This window comes from Sander vitreus, chromosome 14, assembly GCF_031162955.1.
Source record: "Sander vitreus isolate 19-12246 chromosome 14, sanVit1, whole genome shotgun sequence".
NCBI classification, from domain to species: Eukaryota; Metazoa; Chordata; class Actinopteri; order Perciformes; family Percidae; genus Sander; species Sander vitreus.
The window spans coordinates 19,003,590-19,029,684 of NC_135868.1; the positions used below are offsets into that span (position 1 = coordinate 19,003,590).

At 41.6% G+C, this 26,095-nt stretch overlaps 4 protein-coding genes across 4 annotated transcripts; all 4 read right to left on the reverse strand.

Moving 5' to 3' along the window:
- Positions 1–5,873: 5,873 nt before the first annotated feature.
- Positions 5,874–8,370, reverse strand: hoxa5a (homeobox A5a). The gene is made up of 2 exons (XM_078267549.1): positions 7,620–8,370; positions 5,874–6,996 (listed from the first exon to the last, which is right to left on the reverse strand). Exons 1-2 carry the CDS (start codon positions 8,212–8,214, stop codon positions 6,746–6,748), a joined length of 846 nt encoding a protein of 281 aa, XP_078123675.1. The 5' UTR covers positions 8,215–8,370; the 3' UTR covers positions 5,874–6,745.
- A 4,844-nt stretch (positions 8,371–13,214) lies between these two features.
- LOC144528978 (homeobox protein Hox-A7-like) lies at positions 13,215–14,895 on the reverse strand. Its single transcript, XM_078267884.1, has 2 exons — positions 14,450–14,895; positions 13,215–13,533 (listed from the first exon to the last, which is right to left on the reverse strand). Exons 1-2 carry the CDS (start codon positions 14,817–14,819, stop codon positions 13,220–13,222), a joined length of 684 nt encoding a protein of 227 aa, XP_078124010.1. The 5' UTR covers positions 14,820–14,895; the 3' UTR covers positions 13,215–13,219.
- Positions 14,896–18,607: 3,712 nt separating this feature from the next.
- Positions 18,608–19,769, reverse strand: hoxa9a (homeobox A9a). The gene is made up of 2 exons (XM_078267849.1): positions 19,217–19,769; positions 18,608–18,852 (listed from the first exon to the last, which is right to left on the reverse strand). The coding sequence occupies exons 1-2, from the start codon at positions 19,767–19,769 to the stop codon at positions 18,608–18,610; spliced, it is 798 nt and encodes a 265-aa protein (XP_078123975.1).
- A 4,274-nt stretch (positions 19,770–24,043) lies between these two features.
- On the reverse strand, positions 24,044–26,095 carry LOC144529069 (homeobox protein Hox-A10-like). The gene is made up of 2 exons (XM_078268006.1): positions 25,234–26,095; positions 24,044–24,318 (listed from the first exon to the last, which is right to left on the reverse strand). The coding sequence occupies exons 1-2, from the start codon at positions 26,093–26,095 to the stop codon at positions 24,044–24,046; spliced, it is 1,137 nt and encodes a 378-aa protein (XP_078124132.1).

Here is a 26,095-nt window from a genome sequence, read left to right on the forward strand (position 1 = left end):
CTGCCTGACCCCAAAGTGACACCGTTTCCATTTTGTTTCTGATTAATCTTGCCCATTGACAGTCTTTGTTAAACAACAAGGCGTGCCCTTTTTTCCAAAGAGGCGACATTTTCATATCTGTTAGACGCAGTGACCTCGGGTTCACCCCGGACTTGGACTTCAGTTTTGCTGGGTCTGTTCAACTCTGGGGAGTTGGGGGAGCACTTAGCGTGGGTCAGCACCTAGGAAGGTTCCCAAAGGATTTTAAAAATGTGCAAAAAAACTTCAACCTATCTAGAAAATCAGACGTCGAACTATGTGTTAGGATATGTGGAATATGGGATCTTGCATCTATAGAAACCTGCTGCAGATTGGCTCATATATTTAATATTGAATGCATTAGATTTTTTATTTTTTTGAAGTGCTCTCCACCACTGAACCTCTAGTTTTCGGATGCAGATGACTTAAAGCAGGTGGATTCTTTTTTTCCCACAGCAACCAGAGGCAGGCCTCAGTTGTTTCCTCTAAAAAAAATTGACTTTTTTCATGTTGGCACACTGTTGCTGTGAGGCAGACCTGCTACTATCTTGTGTATCTTACAGGTTTTCTCGCACCTAACTCAAGCCAAGAGACCACCTGAGAGGCAATATGTCAACATAATGTCAGCGGTAAGACGACTTCACATCATATCTAAATTTACAGTCTGCTGTCATTCTATTATAGGCCCTGTGTAAATATGGGCCAGATCAGCTTAGCTATTATCCACTTACTCTGCTTTACAGTTCATTGTACTTGTTGCTAGGACTACTTTTTCTTCTATGTTTCATGTGTGAACAACTTCATTAATACATATTATTATGATACAAGACTCATATTAAGTGCAACAAAAAGAAGCATTTTAGATAACAGTCCTGGTAATACCTCCGTTATCTAGTCCAGACCTGCAAGGTGCAGCTGTATGTTTGAATGCAATAAAGCATCTGGAAATCTCTCGAACAATACAAGACGCACAAAGTACAATAGGATAACAATCCTCCAACTGGCCATTTTAGTAAAAGGAAACTATTTTAAACTAGCTTATCTAACTAATTTTCCACTAAATGTAAAGACCCATGTTGCTCTTAACGTGAACAAACCCCGTTGCAGCCTTTTGTTAGAGATTGTATTTTAGCTTATAATAATCTAACAGCCAGATCACGGTGTCCCCTTTCAGAACATAAACTGTGAGGTGAAGGTCTATTTAACCAATATACATCATGCTGACAGTTTACTGTAAATTTATATTATCAGAGAAGTGGTGTGACGATAGTGACAGATTGCAGATGGCTCTCACAAGGTCTCTGCTCCATACGGAGCTCTCACGGCGGGATAAAAAATCCTCTCTGCATTCAAGATGTGCCAAGGATTCGGGCCAGAAAACACCTTTCATACCTTTATGGAAACATTTTGATATAGGTAAGCACTGGTAATATATATGGTAAAACATGTTTCTTTTCTACAGTTTGTCACTTTTGAGTGTCCTTTCCACCACTTTACAGCAAGGACTGAGCGTTCACAAAGGGCTATGGCTTTCATCTACAGCTACAAGCTTTTGATTACACCACTAGTGACCTTCAAGCCTTCAACGATGCTTAAAAGAGGCGAACAAAAGCAGCTACATCCTTCAGAAAGTGCACGGACAACTTCCTTATTCCTCTACGTAAAGAGGCTGTTGTGTCCCAGAATATTCCAGACAAGAACGACACAACTAATGTTTCCAAAAAACAAAAGCTAAAGCGTCTGACTTAAGTTATATATTATTAAAAGGTTAAATAAGTTGGATTGTGGACTATAATCAGACTGCCATCGTTTGAATTAAAACATATGAAATTATGATTTTTGTCTAAAATGATAAATAACCCTGTATGAAGTTATAACATTTAGCGCTTTGATTTTGTGTGAAAGCGCTTGCTGTCTATCGGGTCGATTCCATTCTTCATCGACGAGCTTTTACTTTTAAATATAATAAAGTTGGGAATGAAGAAATAAATCGCCTTCTGTGAAATTTATTCAACATTGTTTAGACATTTCAACACTTTACAAAGTGCAAAAACCTCTATTGTGCCGCGCAATGTGTGTTATGCGTCTACAATAAGTCTAGATATAGGCTATTACAAATAGAATATGATTTTGAAAGTTTCTTCATTTTCTGTTAAGATGACAATAGAAAGTTCATGAAATCGAAAGTGCCAATATAGTCAGATTTTGTTGGTCATTTTTGTCAAGGGGATCTTTATTATTTAGGTTTAAATTGAAGAAAAAGAGTCTATTTTAAACAAACTGTTGTTCGATCCTGTGTGTTATGTTGCCGGTTGCATATAAGAAGTTCTGCGAGCCAGCGGAGAGCCAGTTTTTGGCTTTTAAGCATAAAATAATAAATACAATTTTTCACTTTTATTTGCATGAGGGATTCACACCTACAACCAAAGGTTCAATATGTTAGCTTGTTTTGAGAAACAGCTGCATTTTCCAAAGAGGTTAAATACAGTAGGCCCAGTAAAAAAAACATAGGGCCTAGTAGCCTATATATTGCTACCAAAAATGTTGTTTTTTTTCTGCGATTCACAGAAACATCTGTGCCATTTCTGTTTTCTGAAAAGGTTTCTATTCAGCGGATCAGGAAGAGAGGGGCTAAATGTTTTTTAAGGGGTCCGGGGGCTCAAATCGGGGACTGTGGGCCTTCCCATTACCCTGTGACCGGGTCGAGAGTATCAATCCTCAAAATGCAAATTTTGCCCTCGTCCCTAAACATATCAAATGCAATTTATTCAAAGGAAATTCACCAATCAACCGCCCTAATAAAACGCCAGCCACTCAATCTTGTTGCTGGGGACGGGTGGGGGGTCCCCTCCCCCGGTCCCAAACGCGAGGTCACAGCGCTTTCAGGGTTCACCTGGAGTGCACCGTGCAACATATGTAATTCAAAGCTATTCTGTCTTTTGTGTGGAGAGTCAAGATCGCTATTATAAGGCTGGCATCAAGCTCCGAGTGAACAGATGACGGAGACTTGTTCAGCGCGTAAACTTTTGACCCCAATGTTTCCTCCTCTTCTGCAGCTATCTCGCTCTCATCTGTCCCAGCCTAGTGAGATATCTGCCCTCTCGAAACGAAAAATTGATTTGAACAATGTGCATCTCTTGCCATCACGATGATCATTTCCCCAAATTTCATAATTACAGAAGATGCCAGCACAAGAACTAAAATGCAATTGTGGCTTTATGATGATTCCAACGAGGGAGTGAAAAAATAAATCCAATAGGCTCCCACTCAAGACTAATAGGGCCGTAAAATATGCAAATCATTCATTAACGTTATAGAGCAACCAAAGCAGCCAAAAGTCTTTGTTGGAGGCAACACTTAAAGTTAGACACCCCCTCTATCTCTTCACATAGTCTTTTCCTCCAGTGCAGGATGTTACCACAGGCTCTGTGTCCCTCGGTAAATTCATTTATACGCATTATTGCTTTAGGCAAACGTGTCATTAACGTGAAGGCGTGTGTGCACGCGGTATACCGTGGATGTGTGAGTGGTTTCCCTCTCTCCATACAGCAGTGTGACAGTGAACTTGGCCTAAAGCGAGCTCTGCTGGTGGCTCTGAGAGGATGCAGATTTATCTTGGTGCTGTGGCTGACCTCCAGATGAACCTACAGCGCCTCTCTCTCTCTGCCTGGCAGTATGCCGCACATGGGGCCCTGTCGAAATATCTCCATTTGAAATATTGGCATGGGTTTTAATTTCCAAATAGCCGCACTATCTGTGTGTCCTGTTCTATTTCCAGTGTCTAAAACCAAACAGGAAAGAGTGTAAACCCCGTATTTTATTTAGATGCGGATTCTTTGCATTAACAATGAGCAAAATGTATAATAAAGCGAGGGATATCAGCAGTATGGATTATTCTGGCGAATTCACAATCAGTGCTGCCCAAAAACGGCATGATGTTTGCTGAAGAAGAGGAAAACATCAAATCATTTTTTGTAGAATTCCACCTAGTCTGGCAGGAATTTATTTTAAAAATATGACCAGATTTTAAATTCCAAACCAGCCTGGGTGAAAATGGATTTAAGAAGTTTTTGAAAGATTTACGTTGAATAACTGTACGGATTCTAGATATTATGGTGTAGTTCTCTACACCCAAAATAAAACTTGGTATGCAAGTTATGATGGCTGGCGGACAATGTAACCTTTGCAAATCTGCCCAGATAATAACTTAAAAAAAAGAAGCTGGATGGTTATTTGCAAGTTTGTTTGCTGACCAAAACTCATGAGACTCAAATAGTTATATTCAAAAAATACAAAATAAATATTTTTTTTTTTTTGTGGTTTTAATATTTGGCCAGGAAAACGGGCGCATCGAGTACTTTTACTTTAGTTGAAAAAACATAAAAAAAAAATAAAAAAAAAACTTATTAGAAATTTCTTTCCCCCCATTTTCAGTCCATGTTTTTTGGGAATCAAGGTCTGCTGCTACATGGTTTCGCCTCGGCACTGATGGGACAAGAGGTCACCACAAAGCGAGAGTGACTTTTTAAGAGGTCATCTGAACTTTTCAACCCCAAACACAAAACGAGGTGGCTGACACAAAACGGAATTCCTTTTCAAATGTCTCCCTGCTGCTGTTTGTTCCCATGTTGTGTTTACTTGACACTGTTTACAGCCCGTCTTAAAGCCATTCACGGTGCTAACATGTGGAGCACAGCGATCAGCAAAACAACAACTGCAACTTTTTTTTTCAGGGATGGACCTAACTTCCAAAAGTCATCAGCACATATAGAATCCAATCAAACGGAGCTAGCTGTAAATATGTAGGCCTGCATTAGCGCTTAACTTTATCAAGGAAATCTCCAAACATCCCTTGGAAACTTTCTGGTTCACGGTCTGTGAATCCTCCAGTGTAATAAAACGACAACAACTAGAAGTTTGTGGGGGTGGAAATGGACATAGAGATAATTATCCAACATGTAAAAACGGATTATGAGTTACACCACAGATGGAGGGAAACAAGTTACGCGGGGAAGGAAGCAATTAAATAGCCATGAGCCGGACCCAACCCTGCGCAACATCTGCCGAGACCAGTATTCAGCGCTACACAACTGACAAATTAGCGTAATGGACTAATAGGGACAGATAAAGGGAGCGAATACAATAATGAGGCTGTTTAACACAGGCTGGCTGTTCTCGGGCTACCGGATAGTCTGCAGAAACTTACCCAGAGACGCGGTCCTAATCCTGGAGAGCGTCCGGTCCATACTGAGGCAGACTGAGCAATAGAGACAGTCTGTACCGGTCAAGTAACACTTACAGCCTGCAAAGAGAGAGTCAGTCGAAGCCTCGCCGTCAGTGCGATTATATGTTATGTGCAATATACTGTCAACTCCCCAAAACCATAAAACTTACTTTAATGGCTACCACGTGACCGTTTATGGCCAGTGAGCCTATCTGGCCGCGCTCCGGATGATTTTTACGATCTAATTCATAGACAAAACCCCCCATTCATTTAGCACCCAAATGTCAGAGAGCCAGGATCGGCCCTAATAAAGTTTACAGCTTGAAAAGTCGAGCTGATTCTCCGGGAATAGCCCAGGAGCCTGTACACAAGGGGACGCCCGGCCACTGGAGCCGGTGAGTGGCCAAGGACCCCCCCCAAAGCCCCCCACCCCCCCCCCCTCCCCACCCCACAGCAAGGTGAGTAAAGCATGAAGCTTTAATTCAAGGGGGACCTGTTGAATTCAAAGATTTAACTTGAGGAAACTTAGATATTTTTTTGAGAGCTCATACAGGTGGCTTAATGATTTTAGACCAAACCGCAAACTCTGACTCTGTTGAATATTTTACAAAAACGAACACTCAATGTAATGTTGCCGTTCCAGTAGAAAGTTTATTATAATGGCCATCATCGTCAGCATTATTGTTATTATAGTATATTCTTGACTTCCAGTCTTTCAAAAACATTTACAAAAAGCTAACCACGATGGAGTTATACGTATAGGCAATGGAATGTACTGTGGGGACCCTCCACATAAAAACAGCTAGAGAAAACAAAGACAACATACGCTTTTACTAAAGATGTTGCTCCCAGGTAAACAACGCAAACAGAAGCAAAAGAAGAAAAAAAAAGATGCAAGGCACAGCTACTGTACATACAAGACTGAATCGGCACCTCTGTCCATACAACGCACACAATAACCACACAAGGCTTACGTCTCTGCTGGCTCTACTTTAGGAAGCAAGTTGGTACAATACATTAAACAAATAAATACATACAGTACATACATAGAAAACAAAAGCCAAACACAAAGGCAGCTCAACCTCAACCCTATTGTTCTGAGTGCAGCACACAACTTTTACTGGATTTTTTGTTTGTTTTTGTTTTGCGGTAGTTAGGTAGCATTTCAAGCTTTGACGTTTTTATTTAATTTTTTCGTCTGAACAAGAAATAATTTAAACAAACATTTATTTTGTTTCTTTTTCTACTAAATCTAGACAGAACTGTACATGATGCATATTTTTACTCACATACGCATAACCACGGTGGAAATAAAAAGGAAATATTAAGGAATATAATGGGACGGTGGTTCGACATACAGTGGACCTATGGGGTGTCCCCTGTCCCGCACACAGACCGTTCACAAGTCTCTCGCGCTTTTTCAAATAGGAGGAGAAGTTGATATGACAATCTTTGTTTTATTTTTTTTTAGAGTGCTCGCTATCAGGGGTAGAGGAGTGCATATTAAGGCCTGTAGCCTCCCCCGCCTGCAGCCGCCATGTTCATGCTCTTCAGCTTGTTGTCCTTCTTCCACTTCATCCTGCGGTTCTGAAACCAGATTTTGATCTGTCTCTCTGAGAGGCAGAGGGCATGGGCAATCTCGATCCTCCGCCTGCGGGTCAGGTACCGGTTGAAGTGGAACTCCTTCTCTAGCTCCAGGGTCTGGTACCGGGTGTATGCAGTCCTGGCTCTCTTCCCCTCTGGTCCTGACAAATCTTGTAGAGAAGGAGAGGGGGAAACACATATAAGATGCAGTAGATGTAAACATTTAAAGTGCAGCAACTTTTTTTGACTACATTTCTTTTTATCAGGCTGTTTAGTTTCTGCAGGTAGAGATGGCTCAAAAGTTGGCACACGACTAAGTTTTAAATGAGGCTTCATAGATCCCAAAATTATTAAAAACAACCAGTAGCAAAGTAAGATAGACACATTTTCAACTGCACCTCCTTGCGAAAAGGTATTAAAACAGTAAACTGATGAAAATGTGGGCTATTTGACCTTAAAAACAAATAAACACAAACGCGTATATCCCGCATACTGTATATCTAATACACTTTTAACTAACTTAAACCTAATATGTCATATCATCAAATCATCCCGTATACCTGCGGTTTATGTTGACAGCACTGAAAAGCAGTAGCATAGTATACCAAACAGGTGAGAGGCGCATTTGGCCCCTTTGAAAATAAATATATTTTGTGCTAAAATCGTCCAATTCCGGCCTGTTTTGCTTATAGTTAAAACGTCTAAATATATAAACATAATAAAACCTTTACCAAACAATAAAGCAACGCTAGGTCTATAAAATCAATACAAGATCATTAAAAAAACAATTTACCATGATTTATATGTAGTTTTCTCATCCACGGATATATCTGAGGCTGTGTTGAGTCGGTGACATTTTGAGGAGTTGTTGGTGCGCTTCCCGCAGGCTTCTCTTCCTCGAGAGGGGAAGCTTTGGACACACAGTCCCGGCTGAGCAGCAGCGTACCTCCGTTCGAGCTCGAGCACGGGGTTGAGCACGGGTTCGTTATAGAGTTTTTCACGGCTCGGTGTTGAGATTGAGTCTCGGTGACCGGGGACGAGGTGGCGACCGAGGAGCACGGTAGTGAGTCAGGTGGTGGCGATAGAGACGATGTCCCGGTGCTGCTGGCGGACTGGCTGTACCTGACCGGCTCCACCGAGGGTGTTGTCGCCGCTGAGTGACTCGGGGAGTAGCCCGGTGTCTGCTCGCTGCTCACAAAGTGTCCGGTACCGGTCCGCCCGACTGTTAGGTCCATCCCGTTGTAGCCATAGCCATACCTGCTGGAATGCATGGCTGTTGAGTCTCTGTATTGGTCGTTTGCCGTATTATGGTCTCCATAATTATGTAACTGGAAGTCCGCGCCATTGGGATAGCGACCGCAGAATGAGTTCACAAAATAGGAGCTCATTTGTTGACAATTCCACCGTTTGCTCGTTGTAGGTATTGTTGTTGTTTTTATTATTTTAGAGGTAAAATAGCATAGACCTGTGTGCTTGATTTGTGGCTCTTATGGTTTAGCGCGTCCTATAGCACCCTTGCACAATTTATGATGAATTATGGAAATGAGTGGGACATGGACTTGATTCTCTCTTACGTAGGCACCCAAATATGGGGTACGGCGGAGTATCACGTGCTTTTGTTGACCAGTCGTAAATCCTGCTTGGTGACCTCCAGAGGTAAACTCGTGCACGCAGGAAATACTGGGTGGGATGTGAGGGGTGCGCGCCTCCATGCGCTCGTGGCTAGGGCAAACTCTGAGCCACGGCTTGGGTGTTTTGAATTGTCGTGGTGCGCCATCCTCTGGCTCAACTGTTGCACTGCCTGTCTGCGGCGCTTTCTGAGGCGTGGGCTCCACATGGGGTCATTCGGAGGTTAACGACCATTGCGGCAAAAACCAACGGGCTCCTAAACAATACCACAAGTGACATGCTGTTGTGCATGTTATGATAGGCGATAAGTGCAAATAGTGTGCACAGTTAATAGAATAAAATCCCTTTCAAAACTGGGGTGCGTTTTTTTCACACTTTTTCTTATAATCATAAAACAACCAAAAAGCTACTATGGGGGAAAAAGTCTAATGAATAAATTTTTTGGGGAGAAATAAAAGCCAAACATTGCCGAATAATAACAGACTGCCATTCAAGGCCTGTCCTTTATGACACAGTGAAGAATGAATAACTTTAAATATAGGCTATATATGAACACACGTAAAGCCACGATACTGTCTACTTTAGGATAGACATTTAGAAGTATTCCAAACAATAAGCTCTCAGATGATATTAATAGAAGCTTTTTGCATGCGAGCCGACTTTATTATGTTGTCGTTTAAAGGCGAACCATCGTTCATATTGACTTTTTAACAGTCAACATCTCATTAAATAGCATTTTTATTATTGCCTGTTTGTGAAAGATTAACACAATATCGAGAAGAACATAAAACAGTTTCTATAAGCAGCTACCCAGTATGGAGGTCTGTGCAGTCACTTTGCAGAAACAATAGACAATATTTTAAATTGAGAAAGGAATATTCAAAGCAATTAATGGATAGTGCATTTGAAATATTGAATGTAAAATAGCCACAATATTCAGATAATTCATATGTTTAATGTTTGCATTGTGCTATAAGCTATCCCTATTTAACATTAGGCTACAGTGTCATATGATTTCCTGTTCCTTATAAAAAAAATTAAATATAATCTATAGACTTTCTACGTGATAGAAGTAAAAATTGCAAAGCATCGATCGATTGCAATGCAGGACAGACAAAGTAAAGATGATTATTATCAAAACATTTAAACAACCTTTTTTGGGAGGTTGGCTATGCGTTAGAAATACACAGACGAAATGTCTCTCATTGTAACTTGGCCAATACACGATGTGTAAGTCGACGATCTACTATTGTCCATGTTAATTCTGAGCAGGCGTACAAAAACAGGAGGACCGCACAGAGCACGCAGCCTAAACAGATTCGCGACGCCTTGTTCGGCGCCCTCCGTTTGGTTTTCTCCTTGTGGAATTTTTATGGCACCCTAGTCTCTCCAAAGCAGCGGCATGTCCTCTGCTTTCCCCCACATACTATTTCCCTACAGCAGCCCCTTCACCCAGCACAAGCCCAATCATGTGTTACTGACAAAAACAGTGAGATATAGATTATTTATTCTGTTCCAGGTATGTGCGCCCTTTGCGGTAACATACACCCCCAAAGGCACAATGTGAGTAAGGGTGAATACTGGGCTCCACATCCAGTGGGCCCACACTAAGGGAATACCTACGGGGTGTGTGTTGGCTAAACAGTCATGCTCCAACAGCTGATTTATGGCTGGCCAATGGCAACAAAGTTCCCACGAAAATTATGTCCCTGAGTCGAGCCAGGGACACACCCAGGAACTAAATAAGAATCAAGGATATGAAAGAAGTGAATGCGCACTGGTGTCAAACATGTCGGGCTGGGAGCGAGGGGGCCACTGCTGCAGAAAAACAGGCAGTGAGGGCAGTGCACTCTGCAGGCTCCCTCACACACCAGCACTCGTGTGTGTAAGAGTATACAAATAAAATATTATACGTTTATAATGTGTCTGAATATCATTACGCACGGCTGTAGCACGATTAAAACATTTTTCAATTCAACACTTTTTTTTCCAACAATACGATAATGTGAAACTAGTATTTTTGCAAAAAGCAAAACAGAACTGAACAGCATATATCGGATGCATTCACTCTTGCACGTTTGATATCTTGCAAAAATCCGGCCATATTTTGCATTATATCGACTAATAATTTATCGCACGAAAGAAATCACAGCAGTCTCAATGCCGAATAGACTCGCTAAATCCATCTTAAGGATCACCGTGAACGACATCGATGTGCAAACACAGAGTGCAAATAATGTTTTCGAACAGAAACATTTTACTTTTCTAACATCCATAGACATAGATTCTTCTGTATCAAGTAAAGGTCATTGGAACTGTAAAATAATCATGTTTTGTTCATTGAAAACAAGCATATTTAACAATTCAGTGTACAGTGAGCCAGGGCCTGCATGCACACGTATGAATAACAAGCATTATGCATGGACACAAAGGTAGAAATAAAGGTAAACTTGTCTGTCCAGCCTGCACCGTAGGGCATTTTCAGCAGAAACAGACAGAACTGCAACCACAATACCCCCAGTGCATCCACAGGAGGGCGTCAAAGTGCATATCTTCTGGCCACCATCCACCCAATGAATTTTGCAGCCGAAATCCATCCTCATTCAAATCCAACAACAAACAAAGCTCTTGACAGCATGCAAAACCAACCAAGAAGATCAAAGCAACACTAATGTTATATACCAGATGTATCAGATTTACCACGTAGGATCTGCCATGCAAATCATAATAAAAACAAACTGAAAATGAAACCAGTTCTTTCAGATGATTTAAACCTCAAAATTTGAACAGAACAAATGAAACTGGTTATTATTTGCTTAAGTGGTTTGTCAATGCAAATTGATAAAATAGCAAACCGTGACAAGTTCCAGTTGTCTTACCTTGTGAAGGTTTCTGCTTGTAAACAGGGAAGGTGAGGGGAGGGAGTTGGCAGGTGCAGACGGGCAGTGACGACGAGCAGTACCAAGTCACCGGACGGAAAGTGGGGCTCCCAGGGGTCAGTGACGCACCGGGGCTCTTTCCACGCATCTTGCCCAAACGCGTGAAGAGAACGACAGCAGGACACACAAACGATCCAGTCATGTCCCAAGGCAACCTCCAACGCGTCGAGCCGAGAGAACACTCCAAACTCCAAAAAAATGTTTAAAATTGTAGAAGGTCGCGGTGAAAACAGCCGCGTGGAAGCCCGAGACCGTTAAATGAAAGGCTTCTCTATTCCGCTATTGGAAATTATGTATAAAAAGTTCATGTTCACGGCTCCCTGCCACGTGATAAGCTGCGGCCAATAGGAGGACGAACCAGGTCGTAAAGTTGTATTGCCATGTTGTAAATTTTCATAAACAACAAAGAATTTATGACCCAGCGCTGGAGGGAGAGATGGGGAGAAAGAGGAGGGTGTGAGAGGGGGGGGAAGACAGAGAAGGAAGGGGGCAGGTCACCGTCAGGCGCCATCTTACCGAGGATAGAGGGAATGCAGAGTTCAACAGTAATTTCCTTCATCTGTAGCCTGTCCCATCTCGCTTTCTAATAGTTCACATTCCCCAACCTAAGTGTATAACACTGATAATGGACTGCAACATGTTTCATTACATGCCACCCAATCTTGGCCACGTTAAACAGCACCTACTGGTGACTGGGAGCAACATATTGTCACTCAATCGGCGCATGTTATAATGACTGTGGTTAGTATCATTGTTGTGGTTACACAATATTAAATTCGAAAATATTGAAGGCAAATATTACATGCAAACAAATAGACAGGTAAAAGCTATTTTATTTACAGATTTAAAACATTCCCAGGGGCTTTTGATATTTATTTTGTTCACATGTTGTACTTCACATTAAGAACGTAAGCACTGAACCTGAATATATCACAGTATTTGCACATTTAAGATCACAATAGCCAATTCATATACAATTGTGAAATTTTGAGGCTGAATTTGTTTCTTAATATAATAGACAAGAACATTTTAAAGTACACGGCTAAGACTTCAAAACATTTACAAATGGGTATTCCGGTTTACATTATAAGCAAGTTGACTTTCTGGGAATCTGAGGTAGACCATCCGAAACTAAACAAATGTGGGTTAATCCTGGGATGTATAAGAGGTAAATTAGTATCGAAAACAAGTTCTAAGTGTTAAGCAGTTATACTTATTTAAAAAAAAACGATACAGCGGTAAACTTACTGACATCTATGAAAGCAGCTAAATCACAGTTGGAGGCATTTAACCAATAAAAAGTTCACTTTTAATTAGGCTGTACTCAAAATTAGGCACATTTGCGCACAATAGTGTATTGTTACCTTTAGAAAAGACAACTTTCTGTGGAGGAGAATTACTCGAATAGGTAGAATAGATTAATGCAGCCTACAGTCAATTTCAACTTACGTTGAATTCCTTGTGTCAGTGTTTTAATATTAGCAGGAAAATATTAGGTAGTTTTTCGTTAAGGAATGTTGATTCAGTAGTACAATCAGGGGAAATTACATATATCGTATTACATATATAAAAATATAGTTTGGAAAGGTAGTCAATATCGCTCTTTCATGCTGGAGCCTCTTTATGTATTTTGGGTTTAAATGTGAAATACAGACCCACAGCCTACTGTTAAATGCTTATTACATAATGGCCTTCAGCTGTCATTCAATTAATCAGCATATAGGCTCTTAGTGCATGAATGGTAAATGAGAAACATCTGAGATGTATCCCGTATTCATACTAAACAGTGAGTTTCTTTGATTTAATTCTCTGTTCCGGTCTTTCGTTACTTTGCAGCCGTTTCTGACTCCAAACCGGCGCTCCGGATGTCTCCAGCCTTGGGCTCTCCGGCTTCTGGCACTGCCAGAATATCACCGTCCTTTTCCCCGGGGGTCGACACCGGTTCCTCCTTGTGGTCTTTCTTCCACTTCATCCTGCGGTTCTGAAACCAGATTTTGATCTGTCTCTCTGAGAGGCAGAGGGCATGGGCAATCTCGACCCTCCGCCTGCGGGTCAGGTACCGGTTGAAGTGGAACTCCTTCTCTAGCTCCAGGGTCTGGTACCGAGAGTAGGTCTGCCGCCCCCGCTTTCGGGTTGGATCTGTGGAAGATAAGACGTGTATAACTTGCAATAAAAATGCATATTTTTTTTAGCATGAAATGTGATGCAACACCTAATCAAAGTGGTGTTGAAATTAATGCTGACAGTAAAAACCTGTAGTTGGAATCATTGTGATACTCATTTATTTGTGATTGCACAATTAATTGTGGCTCATATTTTCTTTTTAAATATCCCTATACACACGCACTTCTTCGCAGAACACACTCCTCACACTCAAATCTGTAGGGGATGTTTTTTTCTTTCTAAATGTCTCTGCATCTATTTAAAGTGGTCCTGCTGGGATGTTTGGCCCATAACCTCCTTTGATACTCTGCATGGCTTTTCAATTAAAAGCCAGCGATGCTCTGCGCACCGAAGCAGCCATAAGTAATTAGATTACAGACCCAACACCTTCTCCCTCAAAATAAGAACAAATGCCAATGTTTCAAATTGCTTGCATTCTTAATTCACTTGACTTATTTATGTTTTAGACAATACTGGTGCATATTGATTCAGCAAAGTGTACGAACGAGTTTCAGAAAATACCAGAGCCTCTGCAGTGCAGACCCAATTAGAAATGGAGCTGCAGAGTGCAAGAAAACTGATTTACACAACAGGCCGGTCTTTTTTACAACCACAAAGGGGAGAAGAGGCTATAAGAGTAATAGGAGTGCAGAGAAAACCCCCAGCGGCAAGGTCTCTGCGTACTGAACACAGACGAGCTGGCCAAATGAATTTATGGCTGCAGAACTCATTAGTTGCGCAATAAAAGTTTTACGATTCTTTCGATGCAACACCAATGGCTTCACGAAATTAATTGAACCACTAACGGCCAAATGTAAGTATCCCAATGTTTTGTAAAAGCATTGACCTGAGGGCTTTGAAATAGCACATAAGAAACAGTATCAGCACATACCTGATGCTCTCATCCAGGGGTACATCCGGTATTGTTTGTCCGGCGGCGAGGTGAGGGGACCCGGCTCCGGATGGCAGCAGCTGTCGGTGAACAGGCGGCTCTGGTCAAACAGGCTGCAGTGCAGTGTGCGCGCGTCCTGCCCCATGCCATATCCCGAGGTAAACATGGGGCGGCTCTGGTACACTGGTGCATTATTGACGCTGTAAACTCCAGACAGAGACGGTGCAAACGCGATGGCCGCAGCAGTCCGAGTCGAGGCATAGTCCTCTCCACTGGGTCCAATACTACAAGAAGCCCGCTCCACGTTTGGGAAGAGAGAACTGCCCGCCGTATATTTGCTAAGAAGACCATCCACATAATAAGAACTCATTTTTTTTCTCTCTCTGGTTTGTTGGCCAAGAATCCTCAGTGTCGTTTTTACGACGTAGCGTGATATATGACAGCAATACACCCTAGATTTACACCGAACCCCATTTTTACTCTGGACCAAAGAACTTGCCCATGTGACTCAGGCCTGGTCGCTCTCATCCAATCAGCAAGCAGACATGAATTTCATTATGGCGCAGGGCTGCAGAGTGGGATTTACTTTACATACAAACACACACAAACACACAAGGGAGAAATTCTCACAACCCCAGTAATCTAGAGGTAAGTTAGGTGATATAAGGTCATGCTTGTATGGGCTATCCCTTCTCGTACTACTGTTTTACAAATAATCATTTATTTAAAAAAAGCTTAATATATTTTGTTTATTTTATACACCGTAGAATATATTAACCTAGGTAATCTACAGTCACTCAATCACAGGCTACACTAATATACAGCACGTCATTGGCTATAATAGTTATCATAACTACAAAATAACTAATCCGACAGAATGTGATTTCGTTGTTTGTCCTGCTTTAACTTTCATACGGTCTCGTGTTATAAAAATATATGTAGGCTATTAAATATAGGACATTATTTTGATTATACATAACGTAGAGGCTATGTATCAGTATTAATAATAATCCACGATGATGATTATAAGGTCCAATTCATCCTCCAAAGATGTTTTACTGCATTACAATGTTACCTAAATGGTCCATAAATGTCCAATAAATTAATGTAACGATGCCAACAATAGAAACACAAAGATAAAAGAGCAAATTCTCAAAATAAACTAAACAAAAACAGAACTACGATAATAATAATAATAATAATAATAATAATAATAATAATAATAATAATTCCTTACAATATTTCTGAACATGGAAAACTATTCTCAGCCGATTGTGTTTTGCTTATAAGCCTAACTTAATCAATATATATATATATATATATATATAGTTAGAAAATTAAAATCTACATTAATAATTAATAAATGCAATGAGGAAAACTGCACATATTTTATGTTAGTTTTAATAACTATGCTATCAAACAAATTAACTTAATTCCGAATAGTTTGCGTCTATAAAGCCGGATAAAAACATGAGAGTAAGAAACCCTTTAAACAGAGAGCGACTACAGAAGCAGTACTCAGCAGTCAGTGTGCTGACTGTTTCATTCGTCCCGCAGAGCCGCAGGCTGGAGAAGCAGCTTCTGCACTGAGACACTGTAAAAAGGTGTGAAATTATTTAGCTGGACTCTTAAAAATGTTACTACAGTTTGTTCCCCAGTGAGGTTCATTAGGGAGGAGTGTTTAAAGTGGTGGGGTGATGTTGTGGAACAGTGTCGCCATCCTCTGGTGACTTACAGGCACTGTAGGGTGGGGAGGCAGCAGTGCGCAACCGTTTTCTCTTTCTCCTGCAATCCGGAATAAAATGCAAGATAAAAGTAAGAGACATGACGCTCAAAAGGTAACGTTATGTTTCTTCGTTGTGATTTTAAGCAAAGCGCTGATGTCTTTTAACAGACTTGTCCAGATGTATTATGAAAAAGCATCATGCATCTAAAGGCCTACCACTGCGTTTGAAGCTAGCTGCTGGCTTTATTGCTCCTTCTCCTTTAGGACGGGCCCAGCAAAGGAGCAGAGGGCGGAAGGTTCCCAGGTAGAAACAAAGGATCGCTCCAAATAACCGTGAGTCCTGCGCGTCCCCGTCGGGGAGAATCCAATAAAACTGATCATTTCCGCTCGGCCTTTTGTCCAGCAGCGTAGCCCCACAGAAAGAGAAGAAAAAACAAATGGGTGCCATTCTGGAAACGGCCTAATTGTGTCTGGACGGCCATAAAGCCATTAAAACTGGAATGCCAGACAGTATAGCAGACCAGGCGTTTTATTGCACTGTCTCTGGTCGAGTCTTTGAAGTTTGGGTCCATCTGCGTCCCCTAACGCGTCACAACAGCACTCCCAGTTAGACCAAAGTCCGAGTTATCTTCTAACTACAATAATCTATCAGTTTGTGTGTAGCTTTTAATGAGAACTAAATAACCCGGTGTATCTGAGCCGTGTTTGTCTCTGATCGACCATTAGACTTAGCAGCTCTGCAGCTACCTCACAGTGGATTTGTTGCTCCTCGTATATTCCTTGTGTATTTTTTTTCCAACATGCAAAGACTTGAACCAGCTTTACAAACGCAGAGGCCATATTTTAAACCTCTTCTCTAAAAGATTTGGGAAAGACTCACTTTGCGTTACAAATCCAAAATTCGTGGGGCTGCTATATTTCAGAATATTTATCCACTAAATCTCCTTCCTTGTAAAGTGGTTATGTCGACATGGCGCTAATGACGGAGCTTTAGTTTGAGCGGCCTTGTCATATCTGAGCTGAACAGCAAACCATCGGCTGCATTATTTTGGGCTTCAGCTGTCGAAGCCGTCTTTTTTTGTTTTGTGTCCTCTCGCCTCGCAGCGCTTTGCACCCCATAAAAGGTTATAGCGGTAATTGTCTTTTATGGCTGTATACAGCTAACAACATCCTCTGCCAAGATGCAGCTCTGTCCCCAATCCAGAAACACAGACACACACACAGATATTCACCTATGTGGGTCTGGGTTTTAATTGGAATGAAATGCTTGAGAATCCTGTAAAAAATGTGTTGACTTTTCACTAGTGTTCAATTAATTTAAAATATATTTGTTATGTATTGTTGTGTGTGTGTGTGTGTGTGTGTGTGTGTGTGTGTGTGTGTGTGTGTGTGTGTGTGTGTGTGTGTGTGTGTGTGTGTGTGTGTGTTTGTGTGTGTGTATGTGTGCGTGTATATATGTGTGTGTATATGTATGTCGTTGGCAGTCACCTTCATATTTTCATATATATCAAAGAAGCACCAAGAATTAAAAACGTAATTCATTACGATGTGAGGCCACAATGAAATAAGAATGTAACGTGCATGCATTCGCAGATATAATTTGTTTTATTTAATAAATAAAGTACAAATTACATTTGTGAACCAAAGGTCAGACGGCCAGCAGACCGTGAGGTATTTAATAAGTAGCCTACAGTGTTTTATTTAATTTCCTCTCACTAACAAACATAATGTACTTTCAAAATGTTACTCCCTGAAATTCAGCATCTAATACAAGCAAATCTACTATAATCCGCCATCGAGAAAAAAAAAATTAGGTTATTGTAGGTAGTTGAAAGACATAGGTAGTCAATCGTGTCACACCATGTGATATAGCTTCTATAACCTAATTTAACATTTGTATTTTAGCATTTTTAAGAGGTTTCTGAGGTTCTTGCACCTACTTCAAAATGCTATCAGTCTGTTCTATACGCCTCGATTGTTAGATTCAAACTCACGGTCATCAGTCAAAGTTCTAAGCAGTAAGGGATAAACAACAATAAAAAATAATACATTTTACAAACTATACGTTCAGGTGACTCTGAGATAGATAACAAATATAACTACAAACCAGAACACGCACAGCTAGAAACATCCATACACTAACAAGCACAGGGACCAGGCCAACTGATACACTTTAACGAGGTATTAATTCAAATCAACATAAGAAAATAACAAATACAAAACGAGTGGGCACCGTTAAAATTGTGCAATATAAAGGTAGTCGCATCAAACTGAAGCCCAACATGCTTTTTTTTTTACAAGACAAATAAGCCTAATAGCTTTTATAACTTTTTTTATATGGAACAATAAGACAATGACGTTTAAAAACAAGGTCCAGCAGAGTTAAGAGCTTCCACACACAAAGCTCGCTAACAGCCTAAATACTGTACGGTTCAGTCACTCTCTTTCGGTGCGCCGTCTTTATTAAATTTCTTCATCTTCATCCTGCGGTTCTGGAACCAGATTTTAACCTGTCTCTCGGTGAGGTTTAACAGCCTCGCCACCTCGTACCTACGGTCCCTGGTCAGGTAGGTGTTAAAGAGGAACTCTTTCTCCAGCTCCAGGATCTGGTGTTTGGTGTACGGACAGCGCTTTTTTCTCGTGGCACTCGCGTGGAGCCAGTTGGACACTGGGTTATCTGGAAAGAGTGGGGTGCGACATTGGTGAGGGCCCGGTTCCGAGTGACCAAATGCAAAAACAACATCTCTCATAATTTGCCTCAGAAAAAAGTCATTTTTCTGATGAGAAGAAAAAGGCTACAAATGTATTACCGCGGCTACATCCAAATAAAACGTCCCCCTATTTCTCCCAGCTCAGGTTCACTTTAAAAGCTGCAAAAGGTTATCTAATATAGCAATGGGAGCTGGGCCATTAACAGTCCCCATAAGGAAATGGCACGTTCAGAATGGCATCTGTTCAGACGCGCACCCCCATCACGCACCCCAATCCTCACAGCTTTATGTGGTATATATAGTAGACTAAAGGACTCTGTAGCGACTTACTTGGATCAAGGCCCGGTTTCTCTTCACCTTCCCCGCTCGTGTCCCCTGCCTGGCTGGACAGTGCGTCCTTTTCCACCGGTGATGCCGTCGCTACTGTTCCGTTGGCGTAATCAGAGAGCAGTAACGCCGTGTGGGAGCTGGGCAGAGCGCCGTCAGCTCGCGTCCCCAGACTCTCCGGTTTGATTCCGTAATGATGGGTCGTCGGTAATCCGGCCATGGGCAGGGAACCGGACATAGGCTCCAGCAGCCACGACTGATAGCGGCCATCTGTATCTGCACCGACCGAGCCTTGGGGATGCCCATAGTGGTGATGATACATAGAGGACACAGTGCCTGGGAACTGAGCGGGGACGTGGCTCCATGATGGCCCGAATACCGGAGGTTTGGACGGAAATGCGCAGGTCCCAAGCTCGCTGTGGTCGCTGATGGAAGCGGGTTGTCTGGGGTGCTGGAGCCCAGGACCGGAGGGGTATCTCGGCACAGAGAGCTCCTCGCTCTCGGGCAGAATGAGGGAATCAACGTAGTAACTAGTCAGTGTTCCGGATGTCGACATGGCAGGACAATTATACGTTCACATGTACGCAGCCATACAACAGATACATGCAAAAGTAAAACGCGCACACATACCACACACACACGCAGTAAACCCAGTCTCACAAAATAACAATGTGGAGAAATCAAGTAGCAACTCGGCCCCACAGAGAACTACAGTGGGCTAGTAATGGGGAGACAGGCTGCCATGCCATTGGGTAGCAAGACGCACGTGATCATGAAGGCTGAACAATAAAGGATAAATCAATCCCTCTGGTCATTAAATACTCACCCGCTCTCCTATAACAACCTTTAATATTAAAGCTAAGAATTATCAAGATATGAGTTGGATCTGTTTTCTATGAGACGAAAATATGAACGTTAAAAATATTTTATAGTCTCTTAACCTACTGTCTTTAAGAAATTCCCCTCTTGGTATCCAAAACGATACAGTATGTTTTTGGAGGCCTTATTTTACGAGCTACTTTATAGGACACGTAAGCACCCTGCCATTGCTGTTCACCAAAACACATTTTACACTATGTTAAAGAAACTTAGCAGCTCAAAGCTGAAACAACTTCTGGATCTCAAACAGCAGCTATACAAATTACATTCTTTTTAGTTTTGTTTTAGCTGTATCAGACATCTTCCAGTGTCCGTATATTTTCCTTTGTTCAGCTTTAAACACATGTGCGGGTCATATCTACTAGGATAAAATTGTCATTTTTTGTTTATATAACTATTGTTTGTGGGCCTATGCTGATTTAATAACTTTAAACATTAAGCATAATGCTTATGATGTTATTTTTCTATAATAACCACATTTCGTAATTTAGACAAGGATAACTCAAGTCAGTATAGCCAATATGTTGGGGCTAAAATCTAATAATCCACATTACAGCATATATAACGAAGACAATGCAGGACTATGTAGCCTGCATTTCTCATAGTTAAAAAAGAAGTCAATAAACATGAGAATATTTCTTAAAGAATTAAGATTTTATTTTGAATTAGATAGCAAAAAGAAAGGAGAAATAGGACTATTTCAGGTCCAAGTTTGTCTTGTTAGTTGCAGTTACAGACTAATATTACTTTGATTTTAATTACGGTGTAAATGCATTGGTCTATAACAAATACAATTAACATTTACTGGATAGCTTATGGCTGCATGTTATGACATAAAGTAATAGGTGGGTTACAAGATGCTCACAAAAATAAAAAAAAATAAAACACAAATATAGAATTAGTCTACAGAAAAAAACGAGCAAGGAAAACTGAAGGTATTATTTTCCACCGAACTGACTCACGATGGAATATGGAAATAACATTATTGGCGGGTCCCGGTTTTCTGTTTAAACCACTATTTTAAACGTTTTTTTATTTACATCCATTATCACTTGTATGTGCTTATATGTTGCTCTAATGCCTGCTAGCCAGTGCATCGGTGTAACGTTACACTTAAATAGAGCTAAACATATGCGTAATGTGGTACTTGTGGTTTCCTTCTTTTAAAGTTAAATGGTGCGAGCAGCTGCGAACACCAGGAGACAACAGCACATTAAAAATATAGGCTATGTGGTGGAGATTGATATTACAAATGTTAAAAATAAATCTAATGAATTAATAAACAGTTAAAAAATTGCCTCATACGCGTTAGCATTAAAATCATTTAATGAATGCATAAATGTTCACTTTGTATTTCTTGAAATTCTAATCTTAAACTGGCACAGAATGCATTTAGTTGAAAATGTATTGATGAAACACAATATTCACAACAACAACAAAAAAACGTAGAATGTATGAATATTACAGAAACACTCTAAAACCTTAAAGTATATTAAGTTAGAATTTCACAAATACGGGTAGCTGTGTAACGTCCAGAACATCCTAAATAACCCCACATTGCAGATCAGGTCTAAAAAGCAGCAACCTTGAGTTCTCGCACATTACGCTGCGTATTTTATTTATTACTAGCAAATACACGGAGAGCTTGGCCAACACCCCACAAGGCCACAGGCAATTCAACACGCAGGAATTCTCTGCACTCTGCTCCTACATTTAGAAGAGGAGCACAGGAAAAAAAAGTGCATTGCTTCCAAGCTATCACCTCACTGGTAGTTTCCCATTATTTGGCCAACAGACATCAAACAAGCCGAGGGGGGAAAAGAGCGGCTGTGCGTCTATTTGTGCACTAAAAGTTAGAATAGACAAACACCTTCAGAGGAGGAAAAGACGCCACTGTGCCAATGGCTCTCAGGCTGTAAACCTAAATCAGGGTGTTTTTTCACCCAGTTTACCGCAGGGGCTATTCACTTCTTTTGCCTCTGCAGATAACAGCCTGTCTGGCGGATCTAAATATCGCCATAAAGCCCTTCCCCTCCTTTTGTCTGAGCCACTATTGCGCAGCGGAAGCATCCGGTCTCATTGCCCACGGAGGTCGCTGTTGCCCCATTCACCTTCCCCTTCCCCTCCACTGCAGTGGTCGTAACCGAGGCCTTGTCTGGCGTGTCTGCGTCACTACTACTCACAGAAAACACTCACGGCTTTACCATTAATCCTAATCTCACGACGCATACTGCAGCTCATTTTTGATCACGTTTACATTCAGCACACATGCCCACGCGGGTTTTTAAAGACAAGTAGAGAAGTCAAAAGAAAACAGACAGGTTAAGAATATACACAGCAGCCAGCCACCCCTCCCCGGTTTGTAAGCCAGGGAGGTCCAGAACATGCTTCCAAAACACGTCTCTACAATTTCAATCAAATCCCATCATCTTTATGTCCCCGATTTGCCTTCCTTGTGGTTTCGATGTGTGGAACTGCGGCAATTAAGACAGTTTCATGTTGCAGAGTTAGAAATGGACCCCAACAACATGAAACTACCTAAACCACTGACAGTCGATCCGGGCCTCAAGTGAAACACAATCAGCCATATCATAATGCACAGTGGTCGTCGGTGCCATCATCAAGTGTCCAAAAACCGTCTGTATTGAGAAAGTACAACCGTTTTGTACACACTATAGTGAAGCCGGTGCAACAAGGCGCAAAATGGACACATTTACAATGATAAATAGACTTACCCGGTCCTAGAAATGTTAATCCCAGTATTCCCAACTAAAGCAGAACATTATGTTTTATCCAGTGTATGTGTACAGTTCACATTTCTAGCTGAGAGCCGGGCCTCCTCTCCGTCTGAAAGGCTCTCCCACGACTGAAGCTGCTCTTAGAGGAGAGGGAGAAAGCTCATATACCAGCCAGTCATAAAACTCTACAATAGCCGGCTGGGCATGTAGCTAGGCGGCTTACAGCCTAATATCTTAATTATTTCCGATCGCCATTACATTAGCCTCTAAAAACATTTGTCAGTCGGTTTACAAAATATGTGAGACTCCAGCGATGGAGCCCATATTGTTTTGGATTTCAAACAATGCCTTTTTCTTCTGCTTCTGTAGAATAGATTGAGCAAAAATATAATATATAAACCCACAGTACAAAATACAAGCAGCTACTCCTCAATGCGAGCTGATAATTTATTAAGCATTACACAAAAACACAATGTCATATGTACACAGAAATATACAATAAAAACAGTCCTATTTCACTTTGCACATCGTTGTCGTGTAAACATCCTCAACGTGATTAAAGATTCAACTCGTACATTTAGCTCATACATAGGTCTATATTAAGGTAGAACTACATCTAATGGTCAAAGATGAATTAGTCTTCCCTTGGTGATAACATGGGCATTATATTCCAGGGTGGTTTAAAATCACTAAAATGAAATGTAGGAAAACTTAAAATCATGCAATTCCAATTAAAATAAAATACATTTATATTTGTTTGACTAAATTTAGATTAAGAATATTAGCCAGCGGTGTGTGTGTGTGTGTGTGTGTGTGTGTGTGTGTGTGTGTGTGTGTGTGTGTGGGGGGGGTGGACAATTTAAGTCACCCGTTAATGTGTTTTTTAAATTGCGTTAATTTTACTCCACTGACGACACTATCCAACCGTACGACAGAAGTGACAGAAACAGGTCGACAATACAAAAACACAACATCAGAAAACAATCAAATAGAAACTCATAACATTCATTTTTTTTCCTTTTCTTATTCTCAGTAGCTCACAGAGGACGATGCATCGACTTTAAGCGTGTCTGGAAATAAAAGAAAGTGTATACCCCACAGTGAAATGAGTCATTATGTGGACAGAGTGGTGAGGAAGGGTGGGGTGGCTGGAGAGGGTGGGTGCCATTGATTTCACCAATTATCTTCTATTTCAATGTGATCACCTTGTTCATCATGAAAATCCGTAGTTGCAGGTGAGCTCCCGGATCCTGTTTTCCCGCGTCATTTTCTTCAGTTTCATCCTGCGGTTCTGGAACCAGATTTTAACCTGTCTGTCAGTCAGGTGGACGCTTTTACTGATCTCTAGGCGGCGCTCTCTGGTCAGGTACATGTTGAAGAGGAACTCCTTCTCCAGCTCCAGTGTCTGATGCTTGGTGTATGGACAACGTTTCTTCCGGCCGCTTTTTGCTGTCAGCCAGTTGGCCGAGCTTTCACTTTTTGTGTCTCCTAAAGAAAATGGCAGATACATGGTTTTACGCACTGCAACAAGGGGGGCTATGTGTGTGTGTGTGTGTGTGTGTGTGTGTGTGTGTGTGTGTGTGTGTGTGAGAGAGAGAGAGAGAGAGAGAGAGAGAGAGAGAGAGAGAGAGAGAGAGGCTATCTAGGAGTGTTTGTGTTTGTGTTTATGGTCGTTTTATACACATATTACAGTAACGTGTGTGTGTGTGTGTGTGTGTGTGTGTGTGTGTGTGTGTGTGTGTGTGTGTGTGTGTGTGTGTGTGTGTGTGTAAGGTATGGCTGCTTTGTTAGACTAACCAGACTTGCTGAAACGCCAGTAATAGTTTGTATATTTAAAAAACAAAATGGATACCATTTTATACAGTTAAGTGAAAAGGAACAACATGTTTTTGTATCATAAAGAGTAAAAGAATACAAAGACAGAAAAATACACAAATGCATATAGGCCTATTTACAAGCCTATATTTTACGCAGTGCAAAGGAAATACTAGCTAAATGGCTATAGGTAGTTGAAATGTAGTAGACTATATGTAGACTATGTATGTCCAAATAATTCATACATTTTCTATAACACTGAATCATTTTTATTAAACTAAGTCTAGCTTTGCCCTTTAATTGACTTTTTCTCAATTTTACGCATAATCGTTCGGGGTGTATTCATGCACATATACACACTTTTAATGCACTCATAATATAACAACGTAGATACAAAAGACTTATAATATTATATAATATAAAAGACAATACTATTTTAATGTCAAGTTTCCATTTCCGTGTCTAGACTTGACAAGTCTAACCAGTAAGATGGAACTTCACAGGTGCCATTCACTGTAAAAGCCCTACCTGCGATGCATGCAAACAAAACAACAGCACTGGAACACACCTATGATGAACTCTGATTACCTTTAGTGGTCTTTGCTGGTCTCTCTTTGTCATGCTCTTCTGTCTCGTCAGCTGAGGAGGCTTCTGCATCCGAGGACTCGCGTGCCTCCTCGGTCCCCGGTGCAGCGTGGGGCTGCAGGTCTGCGTTTCCCGAGGACACGGGCTCCTCGGTGTTCCTCCTTTCTTGCGCCGTGGCTGGAGCAGAAGTCGAGGTTGGTGGCGTATGGAAGCGAGCAGGAGCAATGGGGTGTAGGCCAAAATGAGAATGGGAAGGGTTCGGCTGGGGGCCGTTGGTGTTGTAAAGTTTATGAGAATGTGCGTGCGTCTGAGACAAGCGGAAGTAGCCCGGCACAGGCACTGAGCCCCCGCCGCCGCCATCGGTAACTGTACAAGAACTCGAGCCGAGGCCGGCTGTCGTTAACCTCGAATATGTAAGATCTTCGGCGGTGGAGGCTTTAGGGCACTTAGGTTGCTCATACAGACAGTAGGTGCTCTCTTCCTTAATATTCTGGGGGAACGAGCAGGGCGCGACCTGGGGACCCACCGGGTGCTCTTGGTCCATTCGACATGACCTCTGCGCGTCCATCCACATCTCCATGCTGGACATGTACGCGCCAGAGGCGGAAACCATGTTTTGGGGACCCATCTCGCTTCTTTTACCCATACCTGGGAAGTATCCATAGTTGTGTAGTCCATAAGGCACTTCTGTAGCGCTGCTATGAGGCACGCACACCGCGCTCCCCGCGTAGTGACCTCCGCCGGTCTCGGTGCGCCCACTGATCAGAGAATCCACTAAAAACGCATTTCCTGACGGGCTGTCCGAACATGACATTATTGTGGTGTATTTTGGCGAAGGGAGAAGATAGCCCTTTCTGGCTGACAT